This window comes from Monodelphis domestica, chromosome 2, assembly GCF_027887165.1.
Source record: "Monodelphis domestica isolate mMonDom1 chromosome 2, mMonDom1.pri, whole genome shotgun sequence".
NCBI classification, from domain to species: domain Eukaryota; kingdom Metazoa; phylum Chordata; class Mammalia; order Didelphimorphia; family Didelphidae; genus Monodelphis; species Monodelphis domestica.
Window position 1 is genome coordinate 206,475,289 of NC_077228.1, and position 16,552 is coordinate 206,491,840.

At 43.1% G+C, this 16,552-nt stretch overlaps 1 protein-coding gene across 14 annotated transcripts in view; it reads left to right on the forward strand.

Annotated features, from left to right (window-relative positions):
- MAPT (microtubule associated protein tau) overlaps positions 1–16,552 on the forward strand; it is a 160,974-nt gene that overhangs the window by 110,486 nt on the left and 33,936 nt on the right. For all 14 annotated transcript variants that reach the window (XM_007482512.3, XM_016430576.2, XM_016430578.2 and 11 more), the window contains 2 exons: positions 646–772; positions 4,360–4,625. In XM_007482512.3, the coding sequence (XP_007482574.2) occupies positions 646–772; positions 4,360–4,625 (393 nt within the window). The remainder of the gene's footprint in view (positions 1–645; positions 773–4,359; positions 4,626–16,552) is intronic.

Genomic DNA, 16,552 nt, shown 5'->3' on the forward strand with positions numbered 1-16,552 from the left:
ATTTATTATTATATTGTTTACTTTATCAATGATTATTCCACTCATAAAGGACTCCCAATGAGTGGAGATAATAACAAAAGAGTCAGTAAGAAGGGCTGCCTCTCCCTTGTCAGGTTCAGCAAATTATGATGGATATATTGAAACTGATGAGACCATTAACTATTAGTTAAACCATGTGACTTAGCATAGAAGCATCTATTTGGGTACAATCTACTCGGGTTGTTTTTCCTAGCCCAGCAAAATTGACATCAGGTAAAATTATTGTAAAGTAACTGGGTATGGAAGGTTATCACGCTTCTTGTCACTAACCAGTGTAAGAGTCCCAAAGGGGAAGTTTTGGACCACAGTCTTAGTCAAGATCAGTAATGATGATATGAACTTCACGTGTTTGACTTGAATAAGGGTTATTACAGGTGGGTGCCAGGTGAAAACCAAAAGCATCATTGGTTCTCTCTTTGCCACAGATGACCCCCTAAATTTTGACTCTGACTTCAGAAAAGGATAGAAGGTTTCTACCTTCTTCTACCTGTTACAGGATTGAAAATTTGATGTAGATGGTTTTAGAAGAGCCTAATAAGAGGACATCAGACAGGGATTCAAACATGTTTATATTCAGTAAACTTTCCATTGTGATTTGGTTCACAGAGGGCCGAGTCTAAGAGCGGAATAAAAATGGCCACTCACAGGGCAGTGCCTTCGGGTCACAAAGGATCAGCCAATGCTACCAGAATCCCGGCGAAAGCATCAGGCCCAAAGACACCTCCAAGTGCTGGTAGGAAAAATGCCCTTTCATTGAGCCACAGATGTGCCAAAGGTCTTGGGGGGGGGGGGCATGCGAGATCAACTTCTTGGGACAATATAGTGGAGAGAAAGAAATCTGCCCCTCGGAGTGACCCTTGGGAGCATTCTCTGGAACAGATAGAGGGCTAGACAGATTTGGGTGACTTTGTTGTTATTTTGGGGGGCCAGAGTGGCGACTCGTTATCCATCACTGAGCAGTCAGGCTTCCGATGCCATAATAGAGCAACGAGACGTGTAGACAGTTTGACTGGCTGCTAGAGTTTATATAACCTCTTACAGGTGCACCCAGGTGTAAGCCAGTCTCATCAGAGTGCCGGCACTCACTCATTCATTACTTTTTCAACAACTAACTACTTGCTAAACAGAAGTTATGTTTAGAGCACTGTGCTCTGTGCTTGAGGGAATGTCAAGAAAATTAAGACAGCTTACAGTCTAGCAGTGGGGTTGGGGATAAATAAATATATCATAACCATGCAATTAAGAGAAAATACAGCCTATTGGACTGACCCAGATTCAAGTCCTGCCTCTGACAAATACCAGCAAGTCACTGAACCTCTCAGCGTCTAAGGCAACTCCGTAAAAATCTAAGTCCCAGACCAAGTGCCAGTCTGCATTCATTACTGAAAGAGTTTCCACCCCAGCAGTTCACCGGTCCATGAAATCACAGATTCAGTCCTAAAAATAAACAATCACTAAAATGCCAAAATGAGCACAGGAACATGGGATAGGTACAAAATGAAAGGACAGAAGAGATCATTTTCAAACTTTAAAACAAAACTGAGGAAGAACCGATGAAAAGGTAGAGTTGGGAGATGGCACACTATGTCTAAAGAACAAGAAGGCCAGCCCACGTCACTGAAGCTTAGAATGTACAGAAAGGGAATAAAGTATAAGAAGTGTGAAGGCTTGAAAAATGCCAAACAGGAGATTTTAGATTTAATCCTAGAGGTAATAGGAAGGCACTGGAGATTGATTATTGAGCTGGGGGGGGGGGGAGGGCGGTGAGGGTGACACGGGCAGATCTGAAGGAGCACCCCTACTTTCCTGACTATAGCAGGGTGCCTCCCTTTTAATTCAAGCAGGGCTTGTGTTTGGGGTCTGCATGGTGAGTGACACTGTGCACAGAACAGAGTCCTTGTGAGCCTGAGCCACCATGTGCCTAGGTTGTAGCTTGGAGGAGAGGGTCAGGATGGGAGGCAGGCTTCTGTGCCAAGCTTTCCTCCCCCATTGGTGGGTAGGACTCTGACCAAAAAGTCATCATGCCCTGCTCGAGGTAGAAGTCCCCCCTGGGCCCGGAGCCCTCGGTTTCTACAATGGGAGAACAAGAGAGTGGCTTAGTCATCATGCCATTGGGTTGGATCACAGGTGTGGCCCTCATTTAATGAAAACTCAGTCTAGATGAAAATCCAGACTTTAAAACAAAACAAGGATAAGAAATAATTAGTGCCAGTTTTCAAATTCTACAAATGGGGCCCTTTAAATGAGCGGTGCCATTTCTACCCCACCCTCTACACTCTCCCTCCTGCACACAGGGTAGCTCTGGGGGTTCTGTGTTTGTCGATTATTAACTACTCGGTAGAGAATGGAGATTGGAGAAGTAAGGAGGAAGTAGAGATGACAAAAATGAGCACAAAGGGTTTCTAAACCAACGCACGGGCTCATGGAATGTGATTAACCAAAGGTCAGTAACGACTGTTGTGCAGGCCCACTTTGATTTGCGCTGGGCTCAGGCAGCTGTGGCCCATCCTTGCAGAGAGGCAGAGTCCATCTCTCCTAGGCTGAATCTTGTCCTTTCTACTTTGCCTCTCCTAAGAGAGCTGTACGACAATTTCCAAGGCATGGCCCAATCCTACAGATGGGCTTAGATGAATCCATTAAATAATCCCTTTATCCCCTAACTAAACAAGAACTCCTCCTTCTTTGAACTTTCAAGAGCGGGGCTTCCCCATAACTGGGGCTGTTAGGTGGCTCAGTAGATAGAGCCCTGGGCTTAGAATCAGCAATGCTCATCTTCCCAAGTTCAAATCTGGCCTCAAATACTTACTAGCCGTGGACCCTGGGCAAATCACTTCACCCTGTTTGCCTCAATTTCCTTATCTGTCAGATGAACTGGAAAAGGAAATGGCAAACCACTCCAGCATCTGTGCCAAACTGGGTCACAAAGAGTTGGAAATGACTGAACAAAACCAGCAACAAACTCCTTCTTAAGAAAGCCAAAAGCAGAGAGTGATTAATTTTCGAAAAAAGGTTTGGTAGCCTGATTCTAAGAATTGAAATGGAACCACAGAATTATATCATTTAGAGTTGGCAGAAGCTAGTTCAATGCCCTCATTTTAGAGATGGTGAAACTAAGGCTCAGAAATATGAAGTTAATTTGTCCACAGTCACACAGCCAGTCAGTGGTAGAGCTAGGACTGAACCCCAGGTCTCCCAACCCCCAGGCCTTGAGTTTTTCCCACCACACAACAGGTAGAAAGAAAATTGTCAAAGCATTTATACAAAGCTAATGCAAAATGGATCTAAATAAAATTTCATAAGGGCAAGCTAGGTAGCAGAGTGGGTAAAATGCCAGACTTGGTGAGAAGAGATCCTGGGTTCAAATGTGACCTCTGACACTTCCTAACTGTGTGACCCTGGACAAATCACTTAACCCCATTTGCCTAGCCCTTGCTACTCTTCTAATACTAAGATAGAAGGCAAAGGTTTTAAAATTTTTAATTAAATGTAATAATATGTAGACCTACCTCTGGCCTTAGAAACCATCTATTACAAACACCTCAATTTTCAAATAAAAAACTAAGGCCCAGAGTAGTGAGAAGATTTGCCCCAAATCTCACAGGTAATAAAGCTAATTACTTTATTTATATTATATAATTGTTATGTATTATATAGAAATATAATTATTATATATTATATGTAAATGTTACATAATTATAATATATTCTATATTGTGTGATAATACATAATATAATTATTAATTAATAAAATTAATTACTCACAAGTAATCACAACTAAGAAGGGATTTGAATCCAGGCCATCTGTTTCCAAACCAATGTATTCTTTCCATTATACTGTGATGCTTCGTCTAGTTTCAAATAAACTATTTTGAGTAGCTTTCCTCACCCATAAGGTATTCCCCTATCTGCCTGACCCAACTTGTGTCTTCCCATAACCAGTCTCCGCTGTTTTCAGATGATGAAGACAGTGTCTAGGTTGAGATTGTACATCAGATGAGTAGACATAGACTCATGACCTCCTCAGGCAAAGAGGAAATCTCTCAAATGCACATTAGACTTACTGGCATTTGCTATATCTTGTACAGCTTAGCAGCCTCAAGCATGGGAGGAACCATCCAAAGAAGTGCATTGGGAAAGGTTGCTGAGTGCCATTTTTTTATTAAATTTTTTTTCTTAAGTATTTATTATTTTTAAATATTTTTCTATGTTTACAGGATTCATTTTCTTTCCCTTCCCTCTTCCCTCCCCCCTCCACTGAGCACCCTTATTGTCCAAAGGGATGTCATAAGGCAGCTGACACTCTTCTTCCCTCCTTTCTCAGGTGAATCTACAAAATCTGGAGAGCGAAGTGGCTACAGCAGCCCAGGCTCCCCAGGAACCCCTGGTAGCCGATCCCGTACACCTTCTCTGCCTACGCCTCCCACCAGGGAGCCGAAAAAGGTGGCCGTGGTCCGCACACCACCCAAGTCCCCATCTTCAACCAAGAGTCGCCTTCAGACTTCTGCGGTCCCCATGCCCGACTTAAAAAATGTCAGGTCCAAGATTGGGTCCACTGAAAACTTAAAACATCAGCCAGGAGGTGGAAAGGTAAGGACCGCCGTGCTTTCCTCTTGGGTGGTTTTCCAGGCCCCGTTGGAAGAATGGACTTTCAGAGTTGCCCGTTATTTCTTTAACATGGCGGACAACGGGCGTGGCACTTTCTCAGCCAACAAAGGCTTGGTGACTTCAGAGTTGGCTTTTCCCTTTCTGGCTGCGAGGTGCCAGGACCGTTCCCAAGCCTCTCCTCACCTCAGCCACCGTTATAACCACTTCTGTGATGCCCAGACAGGAAAGCGGATCGAGTTTGTGTTATGGTCAGATTTCCTGGCAGCCCCTAGGAAGGGTACCTTGATAAGCTGTTGTATTCTCTGCAGAGTCATGGCATTGTCCTTGGAGGGCCCACTGGTGTTATCCCTTTGGTATTATAAGACAGTCCAGCAGGGTCTTTAGGTCCCTCCAAGGTAAGAGGTCCACAGTGTGCGCGGATTAAAGGGCTTCACAGTTTGCCTGGGAGCTCGACTCCTGCTCCAAATGGGATGGTTTGGTTCCTGGCATGAACTAAGAATCGACTTAGAATAGTTTTGTTCAGACCCAGACATTACCTCATTGTTGTGCCATCTGAAACAGCACTGCCATTCTCCTGCTTCCCGGTGAGTTGCGGGGTGCAGAGGACAGTAGGAGACGTTGATCCCCAAATCGCTGAACCCCATCCCCCGATGCTTACGTGGCTAGGCGGCCACCGTGGACAAGTGTCCAGACCCCGCCGTCCCTTGGCTTCCTCTTCCAAGGGGCATCACTCTTGCCTACCTCACAGGGTTGTTGTGAGGAAAGCTTCTGCAAAACCTTTAGCGTGCTAAAGGAACGGGTCGTTGCCATTGCCCTGCTTGGATTGTAGGACGAGACAGGTACAAAGAAGGTACAAAGGAGACCCGGCAGAGCCAGGTCGGGCGCTCTAGGCTGGGCTTTTGCCTACTAGGATGTGGGCAGAAGCCTGTCTTTCAGAGGAGAGCCGGAATGCCCCTTTCAGACCAGGGAAGTGAGGTGACATCTGCCCGAGCCTGGGACAGACCACATGGGTTTAGAGTGGACTTGCTTCCAGCGAGCCAAGTTCTAGACCAGTAGAGGGAGAAAAATGTTTAGATAAAACTTGAGTCCACGGGCCTTGCACTGCGGAGGCGGTGCTGGGCTTCCTGGCGACAGCCGTGTCCTCAGTCCGCTTTCCAAAAAAGGCCTTCTTCATCTTGTTGAGATGTTTGCCTTAGTCCCAGGTCACCATTCCTGTCTGAGCAGACAGAATTCAGTGTTTTGTTTGTGACCCTCAGCTTTTATTTCCTGCCATCTGATTATTGGTCAAGAACATGACCGAACAGAACAAGAGAGCCTGACAAGCCCCTGAGGGAAGGCAGAGGGCGCAGCCTTTCCAGGCTCACTCATCATTTGGGGCTCGAGGAGGACTTCCTGGTCTTTCCCAGAGCTTTGCTCAAAGGTTGGAGTGGGGGAAGTGAGGTGACTCGGTGGATAGAGAGCCAGGCCTGGAGACGAGAGGTTCTGGGTTCAAATGGGGGTTCAGATGCTTCCTAGCTGGGTGACCCCAGGAAAGACACTTCGCCCCCACTGCCTACCTCTTCTGCCTTGGAACACATACAGGGTATTGATTCTAAGACAGAAGGTAATGATTAAAAAAAAGAAGTTGGAGATCTTCCTTTTATCAAGGGGTATTCCTCTACTGTTGTGCCGTTCAAAGACTGACATAGCTTAGGTTTTTTTCCCTTGAGGCTTGGATTTAACTTACTAAAGTGATGAACATTCTCCCAGCCTCTGAAAAAACAGATAAACTCAGTGATCTCACAGAGAAGTGATCTGATCCTAATGAGGCCTCCAGTTGGGATTGAATGCTGTTTGGAGCCAGGAAGATCTTAAACTGAATCCCATCTCAGACACTTCCTAGCTCTGTGACCCCTTCTCTCAGCCTCAGTTTCCTCTGTCATAAAATGAAGATAATAAATAGCACCCACCTCATGGGCTGTGGTAAGAACCAACTGAGCTAATATATCTAAAGCACGCTGATTGGGGGCCCCTAAGTGGGCCTGGCTGCTCCTCAGACTTCCATTTCCCATACTTCTCTGAAGCTCCCTCAATGCTACTGTTCCCTCCTCAGTCTCCTCCATGGGCCTCTGCGCCTATCTTGCTCCCAAGGCTTCGCCACTTTTATGAGTATAATTAAACAAAGCCTCTTCTATTACCCCCATGCCTCCCATTTAAAAAAAAAAGTATCTTTCTATTCCCTATTCCTTCCTATTAAAAATATTTCTCTGGGGGCATCTAGGTGGCTCAGTGGATATAGCCAGGTATGGAAATAAGGGAGTTCTGGGTTCAAATATGGCCTCAGACACTTCCTAGCTAGGTGAACCTTAACCCCCATTGCTGCTCTTCTGCCCCAGAACCACCACACAGCATTGCTTCTAAGACGGAAGGTGAGGGTTTAAAAAAAAAATTCAAAGCATGAAAATTCATCTCTGAACCCCTGGGAATCTTAATTCATCAAGTGGCACCCAGGTTCTCAGGCTGCAGCCACCTCCCTCAGATAGATATGCACCTGCCTTCCCTCACAAATGGCGTGGACAAGAGTTTTTGTTTTCATGATTGGCACACAGAATTTTTTTTTCACAGACGTTGGGCGTCTTAGGCATCCATTGAGGAGATTTGGCCAGCATTAGCCCGATTCTCCCACCCTCTATCAGCAGAGAGCAGCTGCACAGCCTCTGAGGCCACCAAAGGAAACAAACCTTCCATTGGGCACCCTTGTTGAAGGAATAGGGCCAAGTTCTCCCCGTGAGAGCTTCTTCTCTCTGTAGCCCCAGCTGCCAGCCTGTGGATAGCAGACTTGGGCTCGGTGCAGTCAGAATGAGAAAATCCTGAAATGAAAGTGAGGAATAATTCCATCCCATTATGGCGTCTGAATTCTCTGGGTCCTGTTGCACCTGGAAGTTGGATAACGCCGTGTGGGGTTACTGCCTGAAATATTAAGAGAGACCGAGAAGAATGTGGTTTCCGAATTGATAGTTGAAGAAAGACTAATATTTCTCTTCCGTGTAGATAATTTTAAATGTTTTCTTAATATTTCTTAAAGGGTAGAGAGATAGAAGCCTCTTCCATAATATGAACACCCTAAAAGCAGAAATAAGGCTCCAGCTATTTTCCCCAAAGTAACAAGAAACTATGGTTGTTCCCAGAATTCCTTTAGAATTGGAAGAAGACAGCTCTGAGACGAATGAAAAGAAGTATGAGATATATAACATGTAGGCTCTGACTCCCTCTCCCAGAGTCGGGCGCACTATATTTCCCCCTTCTGGGTTCTAGGGAGTTCTCTGAAGGGTCAAGCTCGCATCTTCTCTACTGCCATTGGCTTGAGCCCCACTGGCTGTTCCCCCCATTTTGGGGGGCCAATAATGAGCACCCCACTTCCGTTTAACCACTTAGCCATCTGATAGCTTATTCATAAAGCTATTCACCTCACAGATAGAGCAGGAACACTGAGACAAACATTTATCTGGAGACAGCAGGCTCAAAATTTAGCTCTGTTCCTATATTGAACTGGTCCTGCCAAGTTCATGTCCCCATGTGGCTTCCCTAGCAAGGCTCCAGAACATCACTCCTTGTTCTCTAAGGGATCCGTGCTGCACTGGCTGAAAAAAACTGTCCTGGGACACTCAACTCACGATGTCCTGAAAGCTCCTCTTCTTCCACCTGGAACCGAAAGGACAGATAAAAAGAGCAGAGCAGCGAGGGCTCATTTCTCATGGACCATGTGGCCTAGAGAAGGCCTTTCTCCTCCCAGAGCCCGTTATCTCGCAGGATGCCATGTGTGTAGCGAATGAATGGAGAGTCAAAGAGGACGGAGGCAGCTGGGGGGCCAAGTCACTTAACCTCAGTTGCCTATCCCTTACTGCTTTTCTGCCTTGGAAGTGAGACTTAATTTTGATTCTAAGTCAGAAGGTAACATTTTTTTAAAAAAACACCCCTTACTCTCTTAGTAACAAGTCTAAGACAGAAGGGCAAGGGCTAAGCAACGGGGCTTACATGACTTGCCCAACAGCTAGGAAGTGTCCGAGTCTAGATTTAAACCCAGGTTCTCCTGCCTCCAGGCCTGCCGCTCTACCCACTGAGCCACCTAACTGCCCCTCTCCTTGGGTGGTCATTTAATGTTTCTGGGCTTCATTTTTCTCATTTGAAAAATGACTAACTTTGGTTAAAAAAAAGAGAGAGAGAAATACTTCTGGAAGCAGCTTTGTGGTACAGTGACTAGATTGCTGAGCCTAGAATCAGGAAGAACTGAGTTCCTTATGGAAATACATTTTGTGTGATAATACATGTTTAATCCAGATTGAATTGCTTGTCTCCTCTGAGAGGAGGGAATAGAGAAGGGAGGGAGACAACATGAGTCATATAACTTCAGAAAACTTATGCAGAAATTTGTTATCAAAATAAAATAAAGATTTTTTTTTTAAATAGAAGAACTGAGTTCCAGTGAAGCCTTGGGAAGCTTACCAAGCTGTTTGCCCTTGGGCAAGTCATTTAACCTCTCTTTATGGCTCAGTTTCCCCCTCTAATAATAACACCTACCCTGAAAGGTTATTGTGAAGACCAAATGAGATAATGTTTGAAAAAGCACTTTAGAGTGGTGCCTGTCACATTGTAGGCACCTAACAGATGCTTATTCTTTCCCCTTTCTCAGAAAGGAGGGAAGGAAGATGAGATAGAAAAAGAAAAGAGAGAAACCTTGAGGTGGGAAGGAGGAAAGTAGGAGGAACTAACATTGGACAGCTTTGATGTTCTTAATAAAGTAGGAGTTGAAGTCATCTGCTGAGAGTGAAGAGAGGGATAGAATCTAGGGAATGGAGGAGAGTGGAGGAGGTTTGGAACAGCCGTTAAAAGGAATGTGATGGCAAGTCAGCAAGAAATCCTGTGAAACATATAGTGAGGCATATTATGAGGGGCAAGCCAAGAAATTAATTAATTAAATTTTAATAAAATTAAAGAATTCTATGAATTAATAGAATTAAACTCAGTGTTTTCAGGATTACAGATTTTCAAGATTGCAGAAAAGCTGTGAGGGCTCAATTGAGGTTAAATAGCATGAATCTGTAGTGGAGCTGTTTTGTTTCATTGGTTTCTCCAGCAATGCTCGGCAGCCCAGGGCTAGGAGAAGAGAAGGATTGAGAGGGCAACTCAAGGTTGGAGTCTGACCTGGTGGGCATAATGGATGTGAGGAAATCTAAGGAATTGGCATTATTGAAGTGGTTGATCATATTGAGTTAAAACTAAGTAATTAGACAGGTGAAGCCAGAAAGAAGTTGAAAAAGAATGGGGACAAGAAGTGTGGATAAGGTTAAAAAAAATGGTTAGAGGAAGAAGTAGGTAATAGAGGAGTCATAGAAGGGAATCTGACGTCCCAAGGTGTGCTCTCTTGGTGTCCTTCTATGCGAAAATGAAGCAGCCTGCTACTGGCTTCTGTAGTGGACTGAGGAGAGGGACTGAACAAGAGCTGCACGGATGAGCAGGTATAGATGGGCTGCGATCTGCCTCCTTGGAGGCAACATCCATCCCAGAAGAGCAGATCCATTTGAGGATGCTGAGGATATCTCAGCATGCCACAAGGTGGAGATGTTACTCCGTAAAGTTTCTCTACGGGTGTGTCTGCATCTTCTCCATATCTTTTTTCAGTTCTCTCTTTGTCCATCTGTGTCTCTTTGTCTTTCTCTTCCACTATCAACTTCCTTCTCTCCCCCTTCCTTAATTTACTATGATACTAAACTGAGTGATAATTTTCATGATTATGTTATATAATTAGAGCTTTCTTTTTACTGGCTATCATTTTTAAAATATGAGAGATGAGCAGGACATTTTGTGTTCCTTTCTCCAAAAAAAATAATGATAACTAAAGCGATTTGTTTAGAGTTTGGGATGGGGTTTGTTTGGTTTTTGTACTTAGGTAACTGTCAGTTGATTGGATTTTTTATGGGTCTGCTGCCCCAGTTAAAAAAGACTTCTAATGGATATCCTAGAACTCAGTTATAGGTCCACTCCTATCCCCCTCACTCCTCCCTCTGTCCTCCTCTGCCCCAGGCTCCAACTCTGGTTGCTGTGACGAGTGCTGTCAGAAATGCAGCCAGACAAAGCAGTCATAAAAATCCCACTTGATCATAGGAAGGCGAGGTGGAGAGGATACTGATCTACCAATAGGCCCAGAGGTTCAGAGCTTTGTTTTCTTAGAACTTTTGGTGGACTTCATTCACTTTGTATGGCACTTAGGTTCCTAAATATGTCCATTGGGGTTTTATTTATTTAACCAAGTTTCAGTGCATCTGGGGGAGTTTCTTTTTAAAGGAACCCTGCTGTGAATCCTTTTTTAAAAAGCAATTAATACTTTGGTCAGAGTTAAGCTGCTAGATCCTAAGCAAATTGATGTTTTGTCTATAATTGGCTTAAATCCAACTGCACCTAACGTAGGAGAAAGGTCTCTTTTCTGTTTCAGTTTTAGTTCTTCCAAGCATAACCTTTTGGGGTCACTTAGCTGCAGAGAACATCTTTGGTGCTGATGGGACAGCATATTGGCAAGTGCCATTGAAAACATTCGTTTTTACTAAAGCCACATGTCCGTGTGCAGTTATAGAAGCTTCCGTGTGTGCCACCTACTCAAGAGTTGACCTTGCTGCCAAATGATTTTGAAAATCATTAACAGCAATCAGGGGCTTCAACACATAACTCATAGGATTGTGAGAAACATAATGAATGGGATTATGAAAGATGAACAGATGAAAGAAGCTTGAACCAAACCAATGGGCCCCAAACCGAAGGCATCACCCGTGTGCTCCATTGGTGTCCTTATGTAAAAAAGCAACCTACTAGTGGTTGGACTTTCCTTGGCCAACTCATGAGAAGAACAGCCCTGGGCGGTGGGGAGGCAGGAAGAGGAGTCATGATCCTACCTGTAGCCGTCGTAGATATATGTCGAACGCTCGTGCTATGGAGGTGCCCACATGGGCCTGGTGAGTAAGCTCCGTGGCTTGCTCCATCCCTGTGTCTGCCATGCTCCCAGAGTCTAGCTTAACAAATGGGTGTTCTTAGGGATTCAAGACTGGATGGAAAAGTCTAGTGTGAGCTAAATAGCCCTGGGAGATCTGGGCCGAGGTCTGAACCAGAGGAAGCCAACTCTGGGCTAGGTGCCAGAAGCAAGGCTTCGTCAGTGGTGGGATAGGCTGGGCTGAGAATGGCTGGGATTCCAAGGCTACACAGACCATGTCAGCAGCAGACATCCTCCAGGAGTCCAAGCAAACAGCCAGCCAGCATCAGGGAAGCCCCCCACCGCACACAGCGGACATCTTGACCAGTTCAATCAGGCAAGCCAGCAATGAGCAGAGTCTACACGTTGGGAACAACCTGGAAAGTGATCTAGTTCAAGCCCCACACTGAGCAGCATCCCGCTCATAACATCCCTGACTAGTCAGTCATCAAGCTTCCCCTGGAAGGGAAATAAGAGAATCCTCCCAAGGCGAGGAGTCCACTCCACATTCGGATGGCTTGCTCCAGTATGAAAATGCCTTCAGCTTGAAACCTCGTTTTCTCACATTTATTTGTTGCCCTACTTTATTCCCTCTGTAAATTCAGAAGCCTATTTTTAAAACTGACGTGCCTGTCACTTATAAATAAAATTCAATCCCACGTTAAAAGATTTTTTTTTTCATCAAGAATACCTTAAAGTCTGAGGGAGGCATAAGTAGGAAGATGTGGCAGGATGATAATAAAGCCAGGAATAAGAGCCGGGAGCCAGTTCAAATCCCAGCTCTGCAAACCTTGTACCTAAAATGAGATGGCTGGACTCAGTAGTCTCTAAGAGCACTTCTAACAGTATGATAGAATCAGCTACTCTGCTAACTTCAAAAGTGAGTGTGTAAATACCTGCTCTTGAAGATTCTTACTGCAAAGCCGTGTTGGTGTTAGCATAAACCTCCTAATGGTTAGCATTATCCAAAAATAAAATGATGGACTGCTTTGGAAGGTACAACTATCTTAGGAGCTTAGACATCATCTAGTCAGCCCCCTTCATTTGAAGGAGAAGGGAATGGAGTCTGGTAGAGAACTAATGACTTGCCCAAGGCCACTGGGCTGGAGAGGAGCTCCTAAAATCGGATTTCCTGACTTTTGGCCAAGGTCTTACCCTTCTCACTACAGCACACCACTTGTGGAGCAGAGTAAGACCTCCTTCAAATGAAGGGGATTGACTAGATCATGTCTAAACTCCTAGGATAGTTCTGCTATTCTGTGGTTCCATGATAAGAATTAATTCTGTAAGAATATGTGGTCATTGTTTAGTCATTTACTTGTGTCTGTCTCTTCATGACCCCAGAGACCATCACATGCCTCTGCTGTCCAGGGGGTTTTCTTGGCAAAGACAGCCAGAGTGGTTTGCCATTTCCTTCTCCAAAACATATGGTTAGTATTCCCCAACAATTAATCCAATTTGAGGTTATAGTAAAAGCTCCATTATGCCTCCTGATGTTGCACACTGGTTTCTATTCAATGTTAAATCAGAGGTGATGGTTTCAGGGTACAGAGTAAGACATATTTTTTTGGACATAGCCAATGCTCTGTTTGAGCACATATATTTGTTACAAGAATTTTGCCCCCTATTTTTCTTTTCTACTAGTATAGATAGGGTAGGGAAGATTTTTGTTGTTAATTTAAAAAATTTTTATAAGATTTTCTATGTTTACATGTTCCATTTTCTTTCCCTCCCTTTACCCTCCCCCTCCCAGATCCAGTAAGCACTTCTGCTGGGTTATGCAAATGTTATCACTTATACCTATTTCCATATTACTTTGCAATAGAGCAATCTTTTAAAACCGAACCCCAATCATATATCCATATAAACAAATGATAAGTCAATGTGGATAGCATTCTTTCTCATAAATCTCTTGGGATTGTCTTGTATTAGCAAAGACCATTACACAGAAACAGAAAGTGTTTCACTTTCTGTGTATAATGTTCTCTTGGTTCTGCTCATTTCACTCTACATCAGTGTTGGAGGTTGTTCCAGTTCACATGGAATTCCTCCACTTCATTCCTTTCAGCACAATAGTATTCCATCACCATCAGATACCACAATTTGTTCAGCCATTCCCCAATCAGGGGACACCTCCTCATTTTCCAATTTGTTGCCACCACAAAGAGGGCGGCTATAAATATTTTTGTACAGACTTTTTCATTATTATCTCTTTAGGGTACAAACCTAGTAGTGGTATTGCTAGATAAAAGGGTATGCATTCTTTTAAAGTTTTTGGGCACAGTTCCAAATTGCCTTCCAGAATGTTTGGATTGATTCACAACTCCACCAGCAATGCATTAGTGTCCCAATTTTGCCACTTACACTCCAACCTTTACAATTTTCCTATACTGTCATATTGGCCAATCTGCTAGGCATAAGGTGGTACCTCAGAGTTGTTTTCAATTGCATTTCCCTAATTATGGGAGATTTAGAATGCTTTTTCATGCATTTATTTGATAGTTTTGATTTCTTTATCTGAAACTACCTATTCATGTCCCTTGACCATTTGTCAATTAGGGAATGGCTTCATTTTTTGTACAATTGATTTAACTCCTTATAAATTTGAGAAATTAGATTTTTGTCAGAGGTTTTTATTTTTAAAGTTTTTCCCCCCAATTTGTTGCTTCCCTTCTAATTTTGGTTGCGGTGGTTTTGTTTGTACAAAAGTTTTTAATTTAATGTAATCAAAATTATTCATCTTGCATTTTGTAATGTTCTCTTTCTCTTACTTGGTCTTAAATTCTTTCCCATAGATCTGACAGGTATACTGTTCTGTGTTCACCTAATTTACTTATAATTTGCCTCTTTATATTTAAGTCATTTACCCATTCTGCATTTATCTTGGTATAGGGTGTGAAATGTTGATCTAAACCTAATCTCTCCCATACTGTTTTCCAATTTTCTTAGCAGTTTTTGTTAAATAGTGGATTCTTGTCCCAAAAGCTGGGATCTTTGGGTTTATTTTGTTAATTTTTTAAAAATTAACCAAAAAATGAGCATTTCTAAGAAGACAATGGGACAAAGGTTCTCCCTAAAGAAAAGATATTAGAATGCATCTCCCTCCCTCCCTAATGCAGTTTTGAATTTGGAATGCAACATATAATATCAATCTTCTTTGATGTGTCAGTTTGGATCAACTTTAAAAATATATTTTAAATTCTTATGAGGAATAGCTCTCTGGGTAGGATATGGGAGAGTAATATGATGGGAAATGTAGGGGACGGGAACACAAAACATATCAATATTTTTAAAGGACAGCGGAGAAGTATGTAATGGGTGTGAGCAAGTTACAACTCTTAAGAATAAAGAAGTACAAAGAAAAATATATACTTGATGTCAAACAATGCCCATTCCCAACCTTCTTCCCTCTCTCACAGCTTTATTTATGCACAGAACTTCAGTATAATAAAGCTGTTGGTCTTTGCCTTTGACAATAGAATTACAATGAATTTTACTAGACTGCTGATTGTCTAGTGTGTATGAAGCATCAACTGGCTGAAACTCTTGAAACTGCTGCTAAAACTCAGTTATTGTTGTCCACTCTTTTTAATCATGTCCTAATTTTCATGTCCCCATTTGGGGTTTTCTTGGCAAAGATACTGGAGTAGTTTGCCATTTCCTTCTCCAGCCCATATGACAAAATGAGGAAACTGAGGCCAACAGGGTTAAGTAATTTGCATAGGGTCACAGAACTATCTGAGGCCAGGTTTGAAATCAGGTCTTCCTGCCTTCAGGCTTGAAACTCACTGCCCATGGTTTAAAGTTTAGCTACATATTCTATAGCCCTGTTATCTCCAAGTACCCATTTCATGTCCAGCACTGGAGAGACCACACAAATAATTTAATGGAGAGAGCACAAAATTTGGAGTCAAAAGAACTGTTTTTATTGGTGACTCAGAAAAAGGCAAAGATGACATGCACATCCAATTTGTAAATGTCAAAAAGCTTGGAAGACTAGTCAACACATTGGATAACAGAATCAGAATCCAAAAAAAAATAATGGGCTGAATTCAATTAAGTGACATTTAATAGGGTTAGATTTAAAGGAATTTAACTTGGCTTCAAAAGTCAGATGAATAAGAACAAATCTGAGAGTTGGGAAATTTGAATTCCAGAGCCAGTCAGTAGGAAGCAGATGTGAGTCAACAGAAAAACCACTGACTAGAGCCAGAGGATCTTCCTTCAAATCCTAGTTTGACCAGCAGTAACCTGGATGAGCAAGTCATTAGTCCTCTCTAAGGCTCAGTTTCCTGGACTTTCATTGTGGTTTAGTCATATCAGTTGTGCTCTCCTCTTCATGACCCCATTTGGGGTACCTTCTTGCAAAGATACTGGAGTAGTTCACCATTTTCTTCTCCAGCTCTTTTTTACATATGAGGAAACTGAGTCAAACGAGGTTCAGTGACTTGTCCGGGGTTACACAACTAGTAAGGGTCTGAGGCCAGCTTCCTGTTCCAAGCTTGATCTACTGCTCCACTTAAATGAGTTTTCAGGTTTAGGTTCCTTCTAATTTTCAGTATAAGAGAAGCTAAGTGGCACAGTGGATAGAACCTGAAGCCCAAAGTTAGGAAGACACATCTTCCTGATTTAAAATCCAACCTGATATTTACTGTGTGACCCTAGGTGAGTAACTTGACCCTGTTGGCCTCAGTTTCTTCATCTGTAAAATGAGCTGGAGAAGGAAATGGCGAACAAACCACTCCAGTATCTTTGCCAAGAAAATCCCAGATGAGATCACAAAGAGCCAGACAGGAGTTAAAAAGAACTGAAAATGTTTCAATATATACCTTAGGATAAGTTATAAGGAAGCTGAGTTAGGTTCTGAAATTTCCTCTGTTAAAAAAGTTTCCTAATTAAAACTGTCCCAAAA